The sequence below is a fragment of the Setaria italica genome, chromosome IV, assembly GCF_000263155.2.
Source record: "Setaria italica strain Yugu1 chromosome IV, Setaria_italica_v2.0, whole genome shotgun sequence".
Classification (NCBI taxonomy): domain Eukaryota; kingdom Viridiplantae; phylum Streptophyta; class Magnoliopsida; order Poales; family Poaceae; genus Setaria; species Setaria italica.
Genome location: NC_028453.1, coordinates 38,446,239 through 38,461,130, shown reverse-complemented (window position 1 = coordinate 38,461,130; position 14,892 = coordinate 38,446,239). Strand labels below are relative to the sequence as shown.

General features: G+C 41.2%; 2 protein-coding genes across 3 annotated transcripts; both read left to right on the top strand.

The window, feature by feature from the left end:
* The first annotated feature begins 2,601 nt into the window (after positions 1-2,601).
* On the top strand, positions 2,602-6,649 carry LOC101770696 (OTU domain-containing protein DDB_G0284757). 2 transcript variants are annotated; one of them, XM_004966247.3, is made up of 10 exons: positions 2,602-2,729; positions 3,703-3,905; positions 4,335-4,408; positions 4,730-4,784; positions 5,027-5,101; positions 5,211-5,284; positions 5,392-5,440; positions 5,868-5,952; positions 6,162-6,218; positions 6,365-6,649. In XM_004966247.3, the coding sequence occupies exons 2-10, from the start codon at positions 3,735-3,737 to the stop codon at positions 6,406-6,408; spliced, it is 684 nt and encodes a 227-aa protein (XP_004966304.1). In that variant the 5' UTR covers positions 2,602-2,729; positions 3,703-3,734; the 3' UTR covers positions 6,409-6,649. The 2 variants fall into 2 exon arrangements, with proteins under 2 accessions (XP_004966304.1, XP_012700603.1); XM_012845149.2 differs by having other exon boundaries at positions 2,603-2,729; positions 3,734-3,905.
* Positions 6,650-6,994: 345 nt separating this feature from the next.
* LOC101770290 (molybdenum cofactor sulfurase) lies at positions 6,995-14,880 on the top strand. The gene is made up of 22 exons (XM_004966246.2): positions 6,995-7,485; positions 7,731-7,829; positions 7,939-7,997; positions 8,425-8,585; positions 8,934-9,109; positions 9,232-9,349; positions 9,471-9,573; positions 9,654-9,699; positions 10,125-10,163; positions 10,254-10,410; positions 10,486-10,588; positions 10,726-10,842; positions 11,287-11,364; positions 11,462-11,563; positions 11,653-11,746; positions 11,847-11,957; positions 12,071-12,135; positions 12,903-13,051; positions 13,332-13,564; positions 13,823-13,953; positions 14,289-14,399; positions 14,475-14,880. The coding sequence occupies exons 1-22, from the start codon at positions 7,374-7,376 to the stop codon at positions 14,589-14,591; spliced, it is 2,481 nt and encodes an 826-aa protein (XP_004966303.1). The 5' UTR covers positions 6,995-7,373; the 3' UTR covers positions 14,592-14,880.
* Positions 14,881-14,892: the final 12 nt, after the last annotated feature.

Genomic DNA, 14,892 nt, shown 5'->3' with positions numbered 1-14,892 from the left:
ACACCCATGTTTTGCTCAGGATGCCATGCCTGGCCGCGCTGCTCAAAATGCAGATCGCAATCCGGGGTTCTCAGTGATGCCGCACCGGAGTCCTGACGCCCCATGCAACGGCGCCGTCTCTGCCGCGGCTCCCTCCTCCTCCTCCTCGTTCGTCCACCGCTCCTGGTAGTACGTGGCTAGCTCGGCTTCCCTCTCCTCCTCCTTCTTCCTCCTAGCCTCGGCCTCCTCCACCTTCCGTTTTGCCTCCGCTTCCTCTGCCTTCTTCCACGCCTCAGCGTCTGCGAGCACGCCATTCCCGCTCCGGCTAGCATTGGGCGCCACCTGATCCCTCTCGACGCTGCTATTCCTCCTCATCGCGTTCCTGCGCCCACCACCATCACCACCACCTCCTCCTTTCCTTCTCGCGTCCGGCTCCACCTCCTCGCGACCGAAGCCTGGCGGGGTCTCGAGCTCGACGCGGAGGTCGATACGGTGGTGTGGGATCGAGGTCGTCCTCCGTGTCCGGGTAGGGGTCCCACGCCGCTCTAGCGGCGGGAGGTGGCCGGGGGAAGCGGCGGCGGAGTGGTCCCGCTCCCATACCACCGCGGCCGGTGGTCCGCCGCGAGCTCGGCATCGCCGCCGCCGCTAGGCACGCTCGAGATAGCTGAGCAGCCGGAGGGAGGGTTCGGGACGGTTGGGATGAGCAATAAATGAGGGATAGGGGTGTCTTCTAGGCATTTTAGTCCACTTTAGTCCACCCCTTGAACTAGAGGACTAAAGGATTTAGTCCACATATTTAGCACTTTAAGGAAGAAGTTAAAGTTAAAATAGATGGACTAAAGTTTAGTCCTAACGGAGACCTTCACTTGCCCGCTTATAAAAGCGTTGCTTGCCGCTGCCGCCGCCGGCGGCCTCCCACTTGTTGGGCACCGGCTGTTGCCATCGGGGACACTGTTCTCCCCCGTCGATCTCATCGATCAACACCTGCGCTGCAGAATCCACGAAACCTTTTTCGGTTGGTGCCGGCTTTCCGACGAGCAGAAAGGATCGCATCGCATGCTTGCTGTTGCTGGACAGGCCCATAAGGTAGGGACAAAGCTGTGCCGATGAAGTTGATTGCTCTTGCTCCAGCCTTCCTTCAGGTCGATGATTACCTTGATAGGGAGGGGTGATCTCTGATGCAAAACTTGCATTTTTCCCCCACTTGTTAGAAATTCAGAGTTTCAGACGCTGCAAGTTCTAAAAGAGGAAACAGGCTGCCATTCCGCTAGAATCCTGAGCCCAAAGAACAAATTTAAGGCGTTCTGCTGCTGAGCAGAGCAGTCGAGCAGAGCAGTGAGCAGGTTCCACGCAGGCAGGCAGGCAGGTGAAATGTTGGATCATTGCGGTGAAGTCCTGGATAAGCACGGGGAAATGCAGATGCTTCGAGCGTTTTGCTTGCATGCCCGTGCGCTGGTTCCGAGAAGCAGGCACGGAGGCAGCGGTCGGTCATTTCCCACACTATCTTATTGCTGCCATAGTGCCATGGTTTGGTGGTCGACCAACAGGAAATTGGATTGGTGCTGCACAAAAGCATCCTTCTTGGCTGTTGCACACTCTGCTCTAGTCCTTGACGATGTTTGTCGTTGCAGATTGGTCCACGATCCATACCGGCAAACTTGAAACATGTTTGGAGGGTGGGAAACATATGTACTCACAAGAGCAATGTGATTCTCTCTCTAAAGGGAAAGCGCGATATGATTTATCATGGGAATGATGTGTTATAAGCAAAAGTAAGTGGAAAGGAACATCGCAGAGGCAACACACAGATTTGTGTAGTCTTCATTGCTGTCCCATGGTACATCGCTATCTATCCATGTGTTGCTAATATTATTCTTCATCAATTGCTCTATCTAGTCGCAGCGATCACTAAAAGTTTTAGCAGATCTTTTTGAATAATTTCAATTTTAGTGGAGATCTTGAACATGGAACGATTTTAATTTGGTCTTAATATATCGTCATTTCTCATACTTTTCTAGCCAAGGAACAAAAAACATCTCAATTTTTGTTTTATGTTAGTTTGATAGGGAAAATCAATAACTTATCTTGGTAAGAATGAGAGGGAGGAGGGCAACAACACTTTTTATTTTATTACTTTTGATTTATAGACAACTCAATATATACATTGTGATATTAAAGAAAACCTAAAAACTAAGCCACAATTCTTTTGACTTTCAAATCAACTGCACTTCGTGAGATTAATTCTTTTGCTTTTGTTGTAAGCGGCTAGTTGGCTATAAAACCTCTCTTCTCCACTAATGAAATTGGCATAATCTCGTACCGTTCGTTCAAAAAAGTAACTGCACTTTATGAAATTGTGAATGTCAAATGAGTTAAAGTGAATTACTTCTGGTGACAAAATAAATAATTTTCATGATGACAAAGTTTGTGTAACTTTCTCTAAAACATGAAACCGGGTAAACATATATAATCTTATTCACTCTTTTTTTTGCCAAGGTAAATCATGGAAAAGTTTTGAACTCTACTGGATCGGCATATCGAAATTCTCATGGGTGTTTCTGAAAAATGTGGCTGACTTATGGGTGTGCTTTCCCATTTTCGAAGAATTGAGCCCGACAGCAAAAAGATAGAGAAAGGCGACGTTTCTCTTTCCTCGTTCCGGCGCCCTACCGGGAGAGTGAGCTTCTGTTCTGCCTGCTCAACTCGAGCGCCGCTTGTCGCGCGCACCGCGGCCTCGATCCGGCAAGCTAGTAAGTTCCCCTCCTCAGTTCCATCAGTTCATCCGATCCGATTCGCGAGCTGGGCTTTCTCGTGATCGCGATTCGGCTCCCTGAGTAGCGTGGCTCCGGCTAGTGAAGTCTTGCTGCTTCCCTGCTTCTTGGATAACTTCTTCACATGATTACTGTTCCTGTTAGATTTTTTTTTTGCGATTAATAGCTCCGCTCCTTGAACTTCCTTCTGCCGGATTTCTACTGAAAAGTTAAGATCGCCTGTTAGAGCGATTGTTCTGAACTCAAACTGCCTTCTAGAAAGAGGAAAAACATTTTTTTGGATCGATTAATCTAAGATCCGATCAGTCGACTTGTCAATTAAATTGGTTTAATTTCTATACTGTCTATTTAAACGAGTGAGGTTGTTGGGTGAAATAGGCGGCCTCTTGGATACTGAACTGCTAGTTCGAGTGAAATGTACGGTATAGCCTAGCTATCCATTTACTAGTTTCTTGTTTGTTTGTTTGTTTATTGGTTGCTTGGTTGTTCAGTTCGATTACCGTGATAAACATGCGTGGAATGTTTCTTTGATCCTGTAAAAGGAAAGTTTCATTGGATTTTGTGTGAAAAGAGGCATGGGGAACTGGGAACTATCTATCGAACACAGGGATTACAGTGAAAAGATACGCTAATGAAGTCTGTGCCGGTGGTGACGGACCCTATTTTGCTATACTGCTCTATTGTTTGCTTCTTGTTGGAATTGGAATATAGTCTCCATTGAAATCCAATCAGAAATGTAAGGTCCCATGAAGTAATATAATAAGTAGGAATCCCATCAGGCATTATGCTTCCTTGTTTCAATCAGGCAAACAGGGAACTGTTTTGGAGTGTAATGCTGGGAAAAGAAGTTTGCTTCTAGCTGCTTTGCGACCTTTTCCAGTATTTCTTGCCATCATGCGAACGCATGCCGCTTGAGTCTTACATAATGTATCACTACTTGTTTTCTCTGAAGCTTATCATTGTCAATATTCATTGGGAGATAGCATGTCTGGAGAGCAGGATCATGTTAGTAAAAGCTCTAGCTCAAGCATCAGTAGCAGTACTCAGGAGAGCGAGGAGGAAGTAAGTGTAACCATTGGTAGCCTCCTTGCCCAAGCAAAGAACGGCAGTGGACATAGTCTTGGGAAGCGCTTGTCCCATTTGGGGTCAATACCGGTAATCCAGAGCCAATCAATGTTTGTTTCTTTATTCAGTTTTACCCTTATTTGCATTATTGAACTTCACATAACTTCATCAGTATAGTACTCAATACTCCCTCTGATGTTTTTGCTAAGGTGCCTGATCAAATGAGTAAATTTTAGCCAACAATTTGTCAAACAATATACACGTTTCTGTGATACAAAAGTGAGTATGAGATTTCTATTTGAAAATGTTTTGCTGTTAGTGACAGCCGACAATATATCGTGAAAGAAGGCAACAAGGTTATATTTTATCAGTTGTGCTAAATTGAATTAACTATTCTAATCTTATATTATGCATTGTTAAATCAATAATACAGTTAAGTCTGTAATGTCCGTTTCTTTGCACTAGCAGGTTTTCTGCTAAGTTTTATGATCAAGTTAGTGACACTCTCCTTTATGACAGTACACTCCCCGAGTTAATGGAAAAATTCCCAATGTTGATAATGCAACACTGGATCACGAAAGATTGCTGGAAAGGTAAAAAATCATCTAGCAGTCTCACTCCATATGTACAACACATGAATCTAGACTGTTGGAATTAGTCTTGTGGAATTATATACTCCCTCCGTTCCAAATTGCAGGTCATTTTAGCTTTTTTAGGTTCATATATATTATTATGCATCTAGATATAATGTATGTCTAGGTGCATAATAATATCTATGAATCTAGAAAAGTCAAAACGACCTATAATTTGGAACGGAGGGAGTATGTTTTTCTTAAAAAAGAGTTACAAGTGTTGGTGTGCTTTCTTTTATAGTTTTATGTTAAGTTCATTTACCATTACCATTCTTTTGACAGGTTGGGTACTTATGGTTTGGCTGAATTTCAAATAGAGGGGGATGGGAATTGTCAGGTTTGTGTTTAAGTACTAGTGTACATTTCATTCCGTTCATTGAATATATTATCCTGCACCATCAGCACTGATTCAAACTAGCATGTAAGTCTGCTAGCTTGCTTAGCTCTCTTATAGAGTGCTGCTGTTACCTTTCGCTGAAGCATTAATTGGCCTGTGTTATTTGAGCTCAAATTATTAAGCCATTCAGCGTACCTTGGCTTCATTAACTCTTCTATTTTCTTAATGATTTACTGTTTCAGTTCCGAGCTTTGGCAGACCAGATATTTCGCAATCCTGACTATCACAAACATGTGAGAAAGGCTGTCATGAAACAGGTTTAATTTCCTGTTGACTTTTATCTGTGGGCTTCCTTTGACCAATAGATACATTACTGCACTACATATTAATCCATATGTAATTTTTCTGGAACACCCTGCATTTCAGCTAAAGGAATTCAGAAAACAGTATGAAAGCTATGTACCAATGGAATATAAGGTGTATTTGAAGAGAATGAAAAGGTTCCTGTTACACACTAACTTGATCTGCTCATCAATTCACTATCCAGGGAGATACTTGATTACTTTTGGAGTTACTTATTCATATATTAATATGCAATTTTCTGCAGATCTGGGGAATGGGGAGATCATCTGACCTTACAAGCAGCCGCAGATCGGGTAATATAGCACGAGTTTCAAGCTAGTTGATTGTTTTCTGAGTAAAACTTTTAACTGCATGCTTTTCATAATTTTTCTTGTGATTTCTGTAATTTGATAATCATTTTCCCTACAAATCCAACGTCAAGTTGTGAAACTAATAAAAGTGGTTGATACTATTGGCTTGCTCACTCTTGATGTGCATTTGTTTGGTAATCCTCATCAAAGATGCCTCAAATTTCCTATCTGTTATCATTTTTGAATTATACAATTTGAATTTTAACATCAGTACATCACCCCGTGGTTCATCAGTCTGGTTTTCATTTGCATTACGTTCCCCTTAGGAAATATCTTGTTTTCTTTAGTATGCGTTGTTACAGCATCAACATTTCTAATGTCTGGAGACTGTAAATTATCTAACACTTCTTCTATCTCTAACTGCTCGCAGTTTGGTGCCAAAATCTGTTTGCTGACATCATTTAGAGACACCTGCTTGATTGAAATAGTCCCCAGGGATCTGACTCCCACGAAAGGTGAGAGCTTGGACTACTCTGCTGGTCCTTGCTCAGATATTTGGTTTAGAGTCGAATTTTATGTTGCCAGAATCTATTCTGCTCTTGGGATACCTCTGACCATTTTTTTTTTGCAAGCTGCAACCGTATGGTTTCTTTTGAAGCAATAGTATGTTTAGGCTCACAGAAAATATGACATACTAACCCTTCATTGGCACATATTTTTGCAGAGCTTTGGCTAAGCTTCTGGTGCGAAGTACACTATAATTCCTTATATGGAATTGACGGTGTGTATTTTTCTTATTCCTGGTGCACCACCAATTTGCATTTTACAAATTTACATCATTGAATTTTAACGAAACCTGCTTTGATGTTTCTGTATTTTCACTGTTGCTGGTTAGTTATAAATGGGTTCCTTTTCTGCACTCTGCAGATCTCCTGACTCGCAAGACCAAGAAGAAGCACTGGCTGTTCTAGGGTGGTTTTGAAGCTTCTTTGAGTAGACGTTATCTCCAGCCAATGCAGCCTCTTTTGTACTTACTAGTTGGCCAATACTGTAGCATATCCTGAGTCTATGTAGGCTTTTGCCCTCTTATGTACAGTCAACCTAAAATGCTGTAAACTTTCCTCAAGGAACAAATCTGTGGAACTGTACAACTTTCAGATCCATAAGTATCACGTTCCTTTTACACGGCCGCGTAGTTTTGTCTTTGCAGTATACATTGTGGTCTTCGTGATCTTTCCTGGTGAATGCTTAATAAGCACTCTGATAGTGCTTGCATAAGCTAAGCCGCTGATATGTAAAACATGCTGCCAGGGGCATTTGATATAGCTGATGGGTTGCATTCTCTTTGATTTTGATTCGAATTTGAATTAAAAACCAGAAAGTTTAGCATATCAAGATTTAATGATGCCTACTAGCCACGGCCCATCTGCTGACGCACAGCCCATTCTATGGATGGGCCGGGCCTAAATGGCCCCCTGCCACGAGTTCAGCCCAGTCCGGCCTGTGGTAGATGAGAGGAGCCTACGGGCAGCAGTGAGCCGGTCTCCGACGCCATTGCTGACGCTTGCAGAAAGCTCCGCGCGACGAGAAATTCCCCTGCGTCAAATCGTGCCTGCTTCCCTGGACCGCGGAGGCGTTGAACCGTGCGTGAGCCATTACGTGGCGTCGACACCCAGCTCGGCTGCTCGCTGCCCCATCTCCGTCATTTGAGATCCGCAGCCTGTGACTTTCTTGCCCCACTCCGCATCGTGCCGCACGAGTGGACAAACTGAAACACGATCCCTATCAATCCGGAGCCCGATTCGGTGCCCACCTCCAATTTCACCAGTAACTAACCCCAGAGGCAATAGGAATTGCTCTGCTAAGTTATCTTCGAGCTTAATCTGATCGTGTTGGTCGGGCTCAGAACTTCGATTTGTGGTGTTGCGGGAGAGAGATGGCGCAGAGCAAGGAGGAGTTCTTGGAGCAGTTCGGCGGGGACTACGGCTACCCGGACGCTCCCAGGGGAATCGACGAGCTGCGGGCCGCCGATTTCAAGCGGCTGGAAGGTGTGATTTCGCTACCTTCTCGATTCATATGCGAAAAGTTTAATCTTAATTTGTTGGTTTCTTGTAAAAAGGAAAGACCAAAAGGTTCCTAATGTTTGTTGACGTGCTCATACACTCTTGTGTTGGGAAATTTGAGCTGTCTTGTTGTGGCTGAGAGAAGAGTGATGCCAATTTTGCATCTTAAGCTTTATGTTTATGGAAGTTTGCAGCTTGCCAGCTCCTAATGATGTGGTTTTGAGGAGCAGGGATGGTTTACCTGGATCATGCTGGTGCGGCGCTGTACTCAGAGGCACAGATGGCGAATGTTGCCAAAGACCTTATGTCGAATGTCTATGGAAATCCTCGTATCCTTAAATTTGGAACTTGTGTTCACAAGAGAAATTGCTATTTTTCTTTTCTTGATAGCCATTTATTGAAAGTTGTTGTGGTTGTGTTCTTTGACAAGCTTTTTAGATAGCCAGAGTGATTCAAGCATGGCTACAAGTGATCTTGTTACTTCTGTGCGGCATCAGGTACTGCATAATATAAAAATTCAGACCTATCACTTCTTATATTTGTGCTTTCAATTATCGGTCCAGATAGACTTATTTACATTTTATGCAAACAAAAGAAGACTTTCTTACATTCTATGCAAAGAACCCCTTTTTAGAAAAACTACTGGTGCTGCAACAGCTTCTGCATAGAAAGCCAATGCTGGTGATTGGCATCTATTATTCATGTTATGCTCTAACTATTTTCATGTCCATTTCAGCCTAGGGTTTAAAGTAGAAATACTCAATTACATGCTACTAAATTTAGAGAGGAGTATAGCTATAGTTTGCATGCTTCATTTTGATAGAAGAAACTGCGAATTGGTGCTAACATCTTAACACTATATGCACTTGAGAGAAATTGCAAACCAGCTCTTTTTTGCTTACGATGCAGACTTTATCCTCACAGGTCCTAAAATACTTCAACGCATCTCCAAGGGACTACAAATGTATATTTACCTCTGGGGCAACAGCAGCTCTAAAACTTGTTGGCGAATGTTTTCCATGGAGTAGAGAAAGCTGCTACATGTACACAATGGAAAATCACAATAGTGTGCTTGGGATAAGAGAGTATCCTACCATGACTACAGCTCTACTCACTGACTAGCTAATGCATATATATCACTATGCAAGTACATGCTCTAATGTCACTGGATTATCTTCATAGCTCGATACTCCGATGCCCTCGAAAATACGACAAAACAATTGCTTTCCTTTTGTTCCCTTTATGAGTAGGTTCTGTAAAGTTCTTAAAAATTGAAATCTGTGGCAATGAGTTCTTTTTTTTTGAAAACTGAAATGAGTTCTTTTCTTGGTAGCCTATATCAATAGTTGAGAAATTCAACCTGACACAGTGCGTCAAAATTCACATTGGTTCAGGGCATTCTGTAGATTTTGTATGTCCTTAATATATCATAGGTATGCTCTGAGCAAAGGAGCTACTGTATCGGCAGTTGATGTTGAAGAGGTTACTGATCCATCAAAGAATCTTGGAAGTGATAGTTTGTTTAACATTTCAAAACACTCAAACCAAAGAAGAGGTGATGATGTGCTTTTGCATAACTATCAGAATGGAAGCCTGACAGCTATTTCAGGTAAGCACCTTATAGGTCTAATGCGTTTTTTCAGCTTTGGCACCCTGTTCTCCAATCTAGCTGTGTATCTATAGCCATGCTGGTGTGATTCTTATCCCTCTCTCTCTTTCTCTGTGATGCAGGAAACAATTTAAATCTATTTGCATTCCCTTCAGAGTGCAATTTCTCAGGACACAAGTTCAATCTAAGCTTGGTCAAGCTCATCAAGGAAAGGAAATTTTTGAGTGCATCACAGCAACAGTAAGTTTTTGACAAATATAAGGCCGTAATAGACAAGTAACTGAATCTGTCTAGCAGTTGTCCTCCCATTTTCCTGGGACTCTGGTATCTTTGACATGCTTATTGAGTACTTAAATTTCAGGGGCCGCTGGATGGTTTTGATAGATGCTGCAAAAGGATGTACAACTGAACCACCAAACTTAACCGTGTGTCCTGCTGATTTTGTTGTCTGTTCGTTCTACAAGGTAATCCATGTGCAGCTATTTTGTTTGGAAGGCCCTGTTAAAGAGATGCAACTAATTGTTATCCTCTGGTGAACTTGCAGATATTTGGCTACCCAACTGGTCTTGGTGCCTTAATTGTAAAAAATGGTAATGCAACAAGCTGTTATCTTTTTTTTTCTCGAACTTCGCAGGAGAGCTGCGTGTCATTTCATTAAGAGAGCATAGAAAGTACAAAGAGAAGGGGAGAGCCCCCAATCTAAGTACAGAACACACCCCAAAACACACACAACACAACACAAACAGCCCACCAAAAGACTACAACAAAAGCGCCGATTAAAACATGGAAAACGAGACCCTGAGCACCAAGCCTAAGCGGCCGGTGCAACAAGCTGTTATCATTTTATATCATTATATGATAGCATTTCCTTTGCATACAAGGCTTTAAGATACATTCTAAAGGATAATATAAATTAAATTGCTACACTAATTTTTACATAGATTCTGGCGATCCTCTTCCCAAGAAAGCGGCAAGTGCTCTAATGCTTTCTTCCCTATTTTTCATTCTATGACAGAGGCTGCTAGTTTACTGAACAAGACATACTTCAGTGGAGGTTAGCACTTAGTAATGTGCTGCTTAGTTTTGATGTCTATTTGTTTCTTTTCTTGCTTTTTATTCATCTTTTGTCATTCCTATGACATAGGAACGGTGGCTGCTTCAATTGCTGACATTGACTTTGTTCAGAAAAGAAAAAGCATTGAACAAGTTCTTGAGGATGGAACAATCTCATTCTTGAGCATATCCTCTCTTCGATATGGATTTGAGATAATTGATATGCTAACTATCTCAGCTATTGCACGGTAACTATTAGAGGTTGTTTTTGGTCCTAATATCCTGTCTATGATGTACTTCTGAACATAGTTCTTCTCTTGTAGGCATACTGCATCTCTTGCTACTTATGTGAGAAAGAAAATGATGGATTTGAAGCACAGCAATGAGAAAAATGTTTGCATAATCTACGGACAACAAGCTTCTAAGGTACCATTACCCAGTCACTTGATGCCTTTTTTTTTTTTTGCTTTCTTCTATTATGTACCTCTATGGAGTTATCCCAATCAGTAGAAGAGATACACATCATGAAGATAATCTGGACTTCTCTGAAATTTGTGTTTTAGGTGAAAGATCTGAAGATGGGTCCTACAATCACATTCAATTTGAAAAGAGAAGATGGCACCTGGTTTGGATATCGCGAGGTGGAGAAGCTTGCTTCCTTGTCAGGAATTCATTTACGTGTAAGGGCAAAATTGAGTTTTCATATTCATCTTTCTCCTTTTACGTGGCTTATGGAGTTCGTATGATTACAGTTTACCTATGTTTCATGTGATAGTTAGGCTTGAAGGAATCATGGTTCTGGGAGTTTGAGAATCTGACCTATTTTCTTATTGATACTAATTTTTTTTCCCTGGTCTCAGTTGAGAATGAGAGTAAGCATTTTAGTCATTATCATCAATTTTAGATTTATGAAAAAAACACCATGGTGTAGCATGCGTGCGTGTGTGCCGATGTATGAAGTATCACTTTTGGGTTATGCAATATATGCGTATGTCTGGCCACTCTGGCACACCTTATCTGGCAATGATATAGTTGAGAGATCAGTGACTTCAGTCCAGTTAACTCAAGACTATTTCAAGTGCTTCTGGGATCTTGGCTGAATTCCTTCCTCTGCTGTTTTGCAGACAGGCTGCTTCTGTAATCCTGGTGCATGTGCTAAGTACCTTGGCTTGTCACACTCAGATCTAGTTTCTAATTTTGAGGTACACGATACAACCTTATCTGCTCAACACAACAACAACAATGTTATACCTTACAAATTTTGGGTCTAAATAAAGTAATGTGTTGCCAACATGTTAGGCTGGGCATGTTTGTTGGGATGATAATGACATAATAAATGGAAAACCAACTGGTGCTGTGAGGATATCATTTGGCTACATGTCCACATATGAAGATGCAGAGGTGCGGTATTTTTTCTATTATATGTATTTGAAGGCTCAGTCCATCTCTAAGCTGTTTTCACTCATGACTCTTTCTTTAATTTTTTATAGGAATTTCTTAAGTTCCTGCAATCATCTTTTGTGTCCAAAGCTGTAGGATTGACCAATGGCTACATGGTGAACATGGATATTCCTAATTTTGTAGGTAATTTTATAACTGCCTTAAAAATATGAAGCTGGTCATATATTGTGTTTTTATATTTTTGCATTGATTAAATTTTTTGATTGATATGGTTTTATTGTAGATGATTGGAGCCAACAAGCTATTTCAGATATCCGTTTAAAATCCATAACTATATATCCTGTGAAATCTTGCCAAGGATTTAGTGTGCAGGGTTGGCCACTGACAATTGGTGGTATGCATAAATTTCAGACCTTCAGCTTTCTTTCTTTTTTTGTAGCTTTGGCTACAATTATTTTGGTGGCATTGCATATGCCCTTCATAAAATATGTTACCTTTTTTTCTTAGGTTTAAAATATGATAGAGAGTGGCTTCTCCAAGGATCAGGTGGTGAAATTTTGACACAGAAAAAGGTAGCTGAATTATTATTTTTGTCCTTTATGTGTTAAACTTATAAATCTAGGTGGTGATTTTATACTGTCAAAACTCGAAAGCACAGTTTCGGAAGCAAAGTGAGGGCATCATTTGCAGCCAGCCACTACTTTGTGCAAAATAGTTTTAGGATAGCCAGAAAAATGTTCTTTAGGATGTTATTTGCGAAGTAATTTTTACTTTTTTAAAAAAAATCTTAACTGCTGTCTTTATTTTATGAATTAGATGTCTTATTTTTCCATCATAGCATAAGACAGAGACATGAACAAGGCAACATAAATTATTTATAACGAAACGTATATAGAACTGCACATTTTTTTAATACAACAACAACAACGTAGCCTTTCAGTCCCAAGCAAGTTAGGGTAGGCTAGAGTTGAAACCCAACAAGAGCCACAAATCAGGGTTCGGGCACATGAATATCTGTTTTCCAAGCACTCCTATCCAGAGCTAAATCTACACGACACGGCGCGTCACCAAGGGGGAGACGACCCAACCCTTGCCCATTTAACACCATACCCGGGTTCCGATATGGTGCGTCGCTAAGAGAGTTACGCCCCAACAGATTTCTCTTGGGTTTCATTTCCATTAGAATGGCTAGGTTTAACGTTGGCTCGTCAAGCCTATCACAACTCCTCCTTTACCAGGGCTTGGGACCTGCTATGTTGCGACAACATAGCCTGTTCAAAATTACTTGTCAAATCTGTATTGAGGGATTGCATCTAATCTTAGGCAACATTCATTTCAGGTGCCAGAGTTGAGTTCTATCCGCACATTGATTGACCTGGAACTTGGGAAACTCTTCTTAGAGTCGCCAAAACGCAAGGATAAATTGCAAATATCTGTTCTAGAGAATTGGACTCATCTAAGTGCAGAAGTAGATGTTTATGGTCAAAGGTATGGTCATAGAGTCGTGTGCATTTCATCTATGTATGACGATATCAGTTTTCACATTCATCTGTTCTGCTATCTTCTTTTTTTACCATATTCCCCATATAGTACTCTTCATACTTTGACTGAAAAATTAAACAACAGTATTGGGTGGGGATTTTGGGGATCCTAATTTTCCTCTGGTTGATTTAGGCTGAATTTATTTGGTGATATCATACCTAGTCTGGTTTTACGGACAGCTTAAGATTTATTGATAATAATGACAAGTTTAGATAAATTGCTTCAGGTACGAGGTGCAAACTTATGGTGACAAGGTAAACTTCTGGTTCAGCGATGCTATTGGACGTCCTTGTACCTTTATGAGATGCTTGAGCTCCAAGTACCGTTCCTGCACAATTAACGGCAGGAGAGATCGCCTATGTAGAGATACTCAAAGCAAACTTAGTTTTGTCAATGAAGGACAACTGCTACTTGTTTCCGAAGCAAGCATAACTGATCTCAACAGCCGGTTAAGTTCTGGTATGCGATTTTTCTTGTTTTTCACTGAAAAGGGAAAAAAAAGTCCCTCTGTTCTGTTCCCTGTTTTACTGCAAAGGGACCAAAATGACTGTGATTACCCGATATAGCTCTTGCAATCCAGATTGCTTGTACTCTCAGAACCAACCAATAGCTCTTGCGATCCAGATTGCTTGACTTTATCAGTAGATAGAGTGTAATTTACAAACCATTTTTTTGGATAACCTTGTTATGATAACTTAGTAGTTACACAAATTCCAGGTAATGGAAATGGTAAGCAACGGGTGTTTGTTGACGCAATGAGATTTCGTCCAAATATTGTTGTCTCTGGGTCCACACCATACAACGAGGATAACTGGAAAAGGCTTAACATTGGGGAGGCGTATTTTACTGTAAGTGCTTCTTTTCCCTTCAGATCCCATTGTCAGAGGAGACTTGATATTTATGTGCCCACGAGATAAGTTCCTTGGCCATACTAAGGTGACCATCAAAACAGTAAAGCAAAATTAGCTGCTGGACACATTTGCATATACACACTACTAAACTGATGATTCGCTGATGTACTCTGTACAATGCACATTAATTCTAATTTTGCCAATAGTGAAAATGCAAAAGGGTTAGTCAGTTAGCTACTTCGTTAATACTACTGCACTAGCTTTTCAGGCATATTTGGCTCATTTGCTGATTGCTGAATACTTGTTTCATTTTTGGATTGGTTCATTTGCAGTCTATGGGAGGATGTAACCGCTGTCAGATGATCAACCTGTACCAGAGCTCAGGGCAGGTGATCAAGTCGAAAGAACCACTGGCAACTTTAGCATCATATAGACGACAAAAGGTGGGTTAATGTGCTACGCGTAGCTTTTCTTTGTTTTTCTGTTCTGTAACTTAACATTTTTTTTTTCACAAACAGGGTAAGATTTTGTTTGGCATCCTGCTGAACTATGAAGACAGTACGGATGGAGAAGATGAGACCATTGTAGAGAGATGGATCAAAGTGGGGCAAGAGGTGTATCCTTCTACCGAATGACGTGTACAGAGGTCAACACAAAGGTTTCACTTGCCTAAGAAGTGGATTGGTAACAGTCGTTACAAATACGTCAAAAATACAGAGACATCCAGATATAGTTGTATGTAATAGTTGTTTTTCATGCCTGCATGTAACACCTAAGGGCTTGAAGCCTGTGTTCCGACAAAAAAGAAATATAGAGAAAATGAATATAATACGAAGAAAAAAATGTATAGCCTGAAATGGTTCAGATTTTGTAGTTCTTCGATGAATTGCACCTCGAATGACTTAATACTCCCTCCGTCCCAAATTACTATTCGTT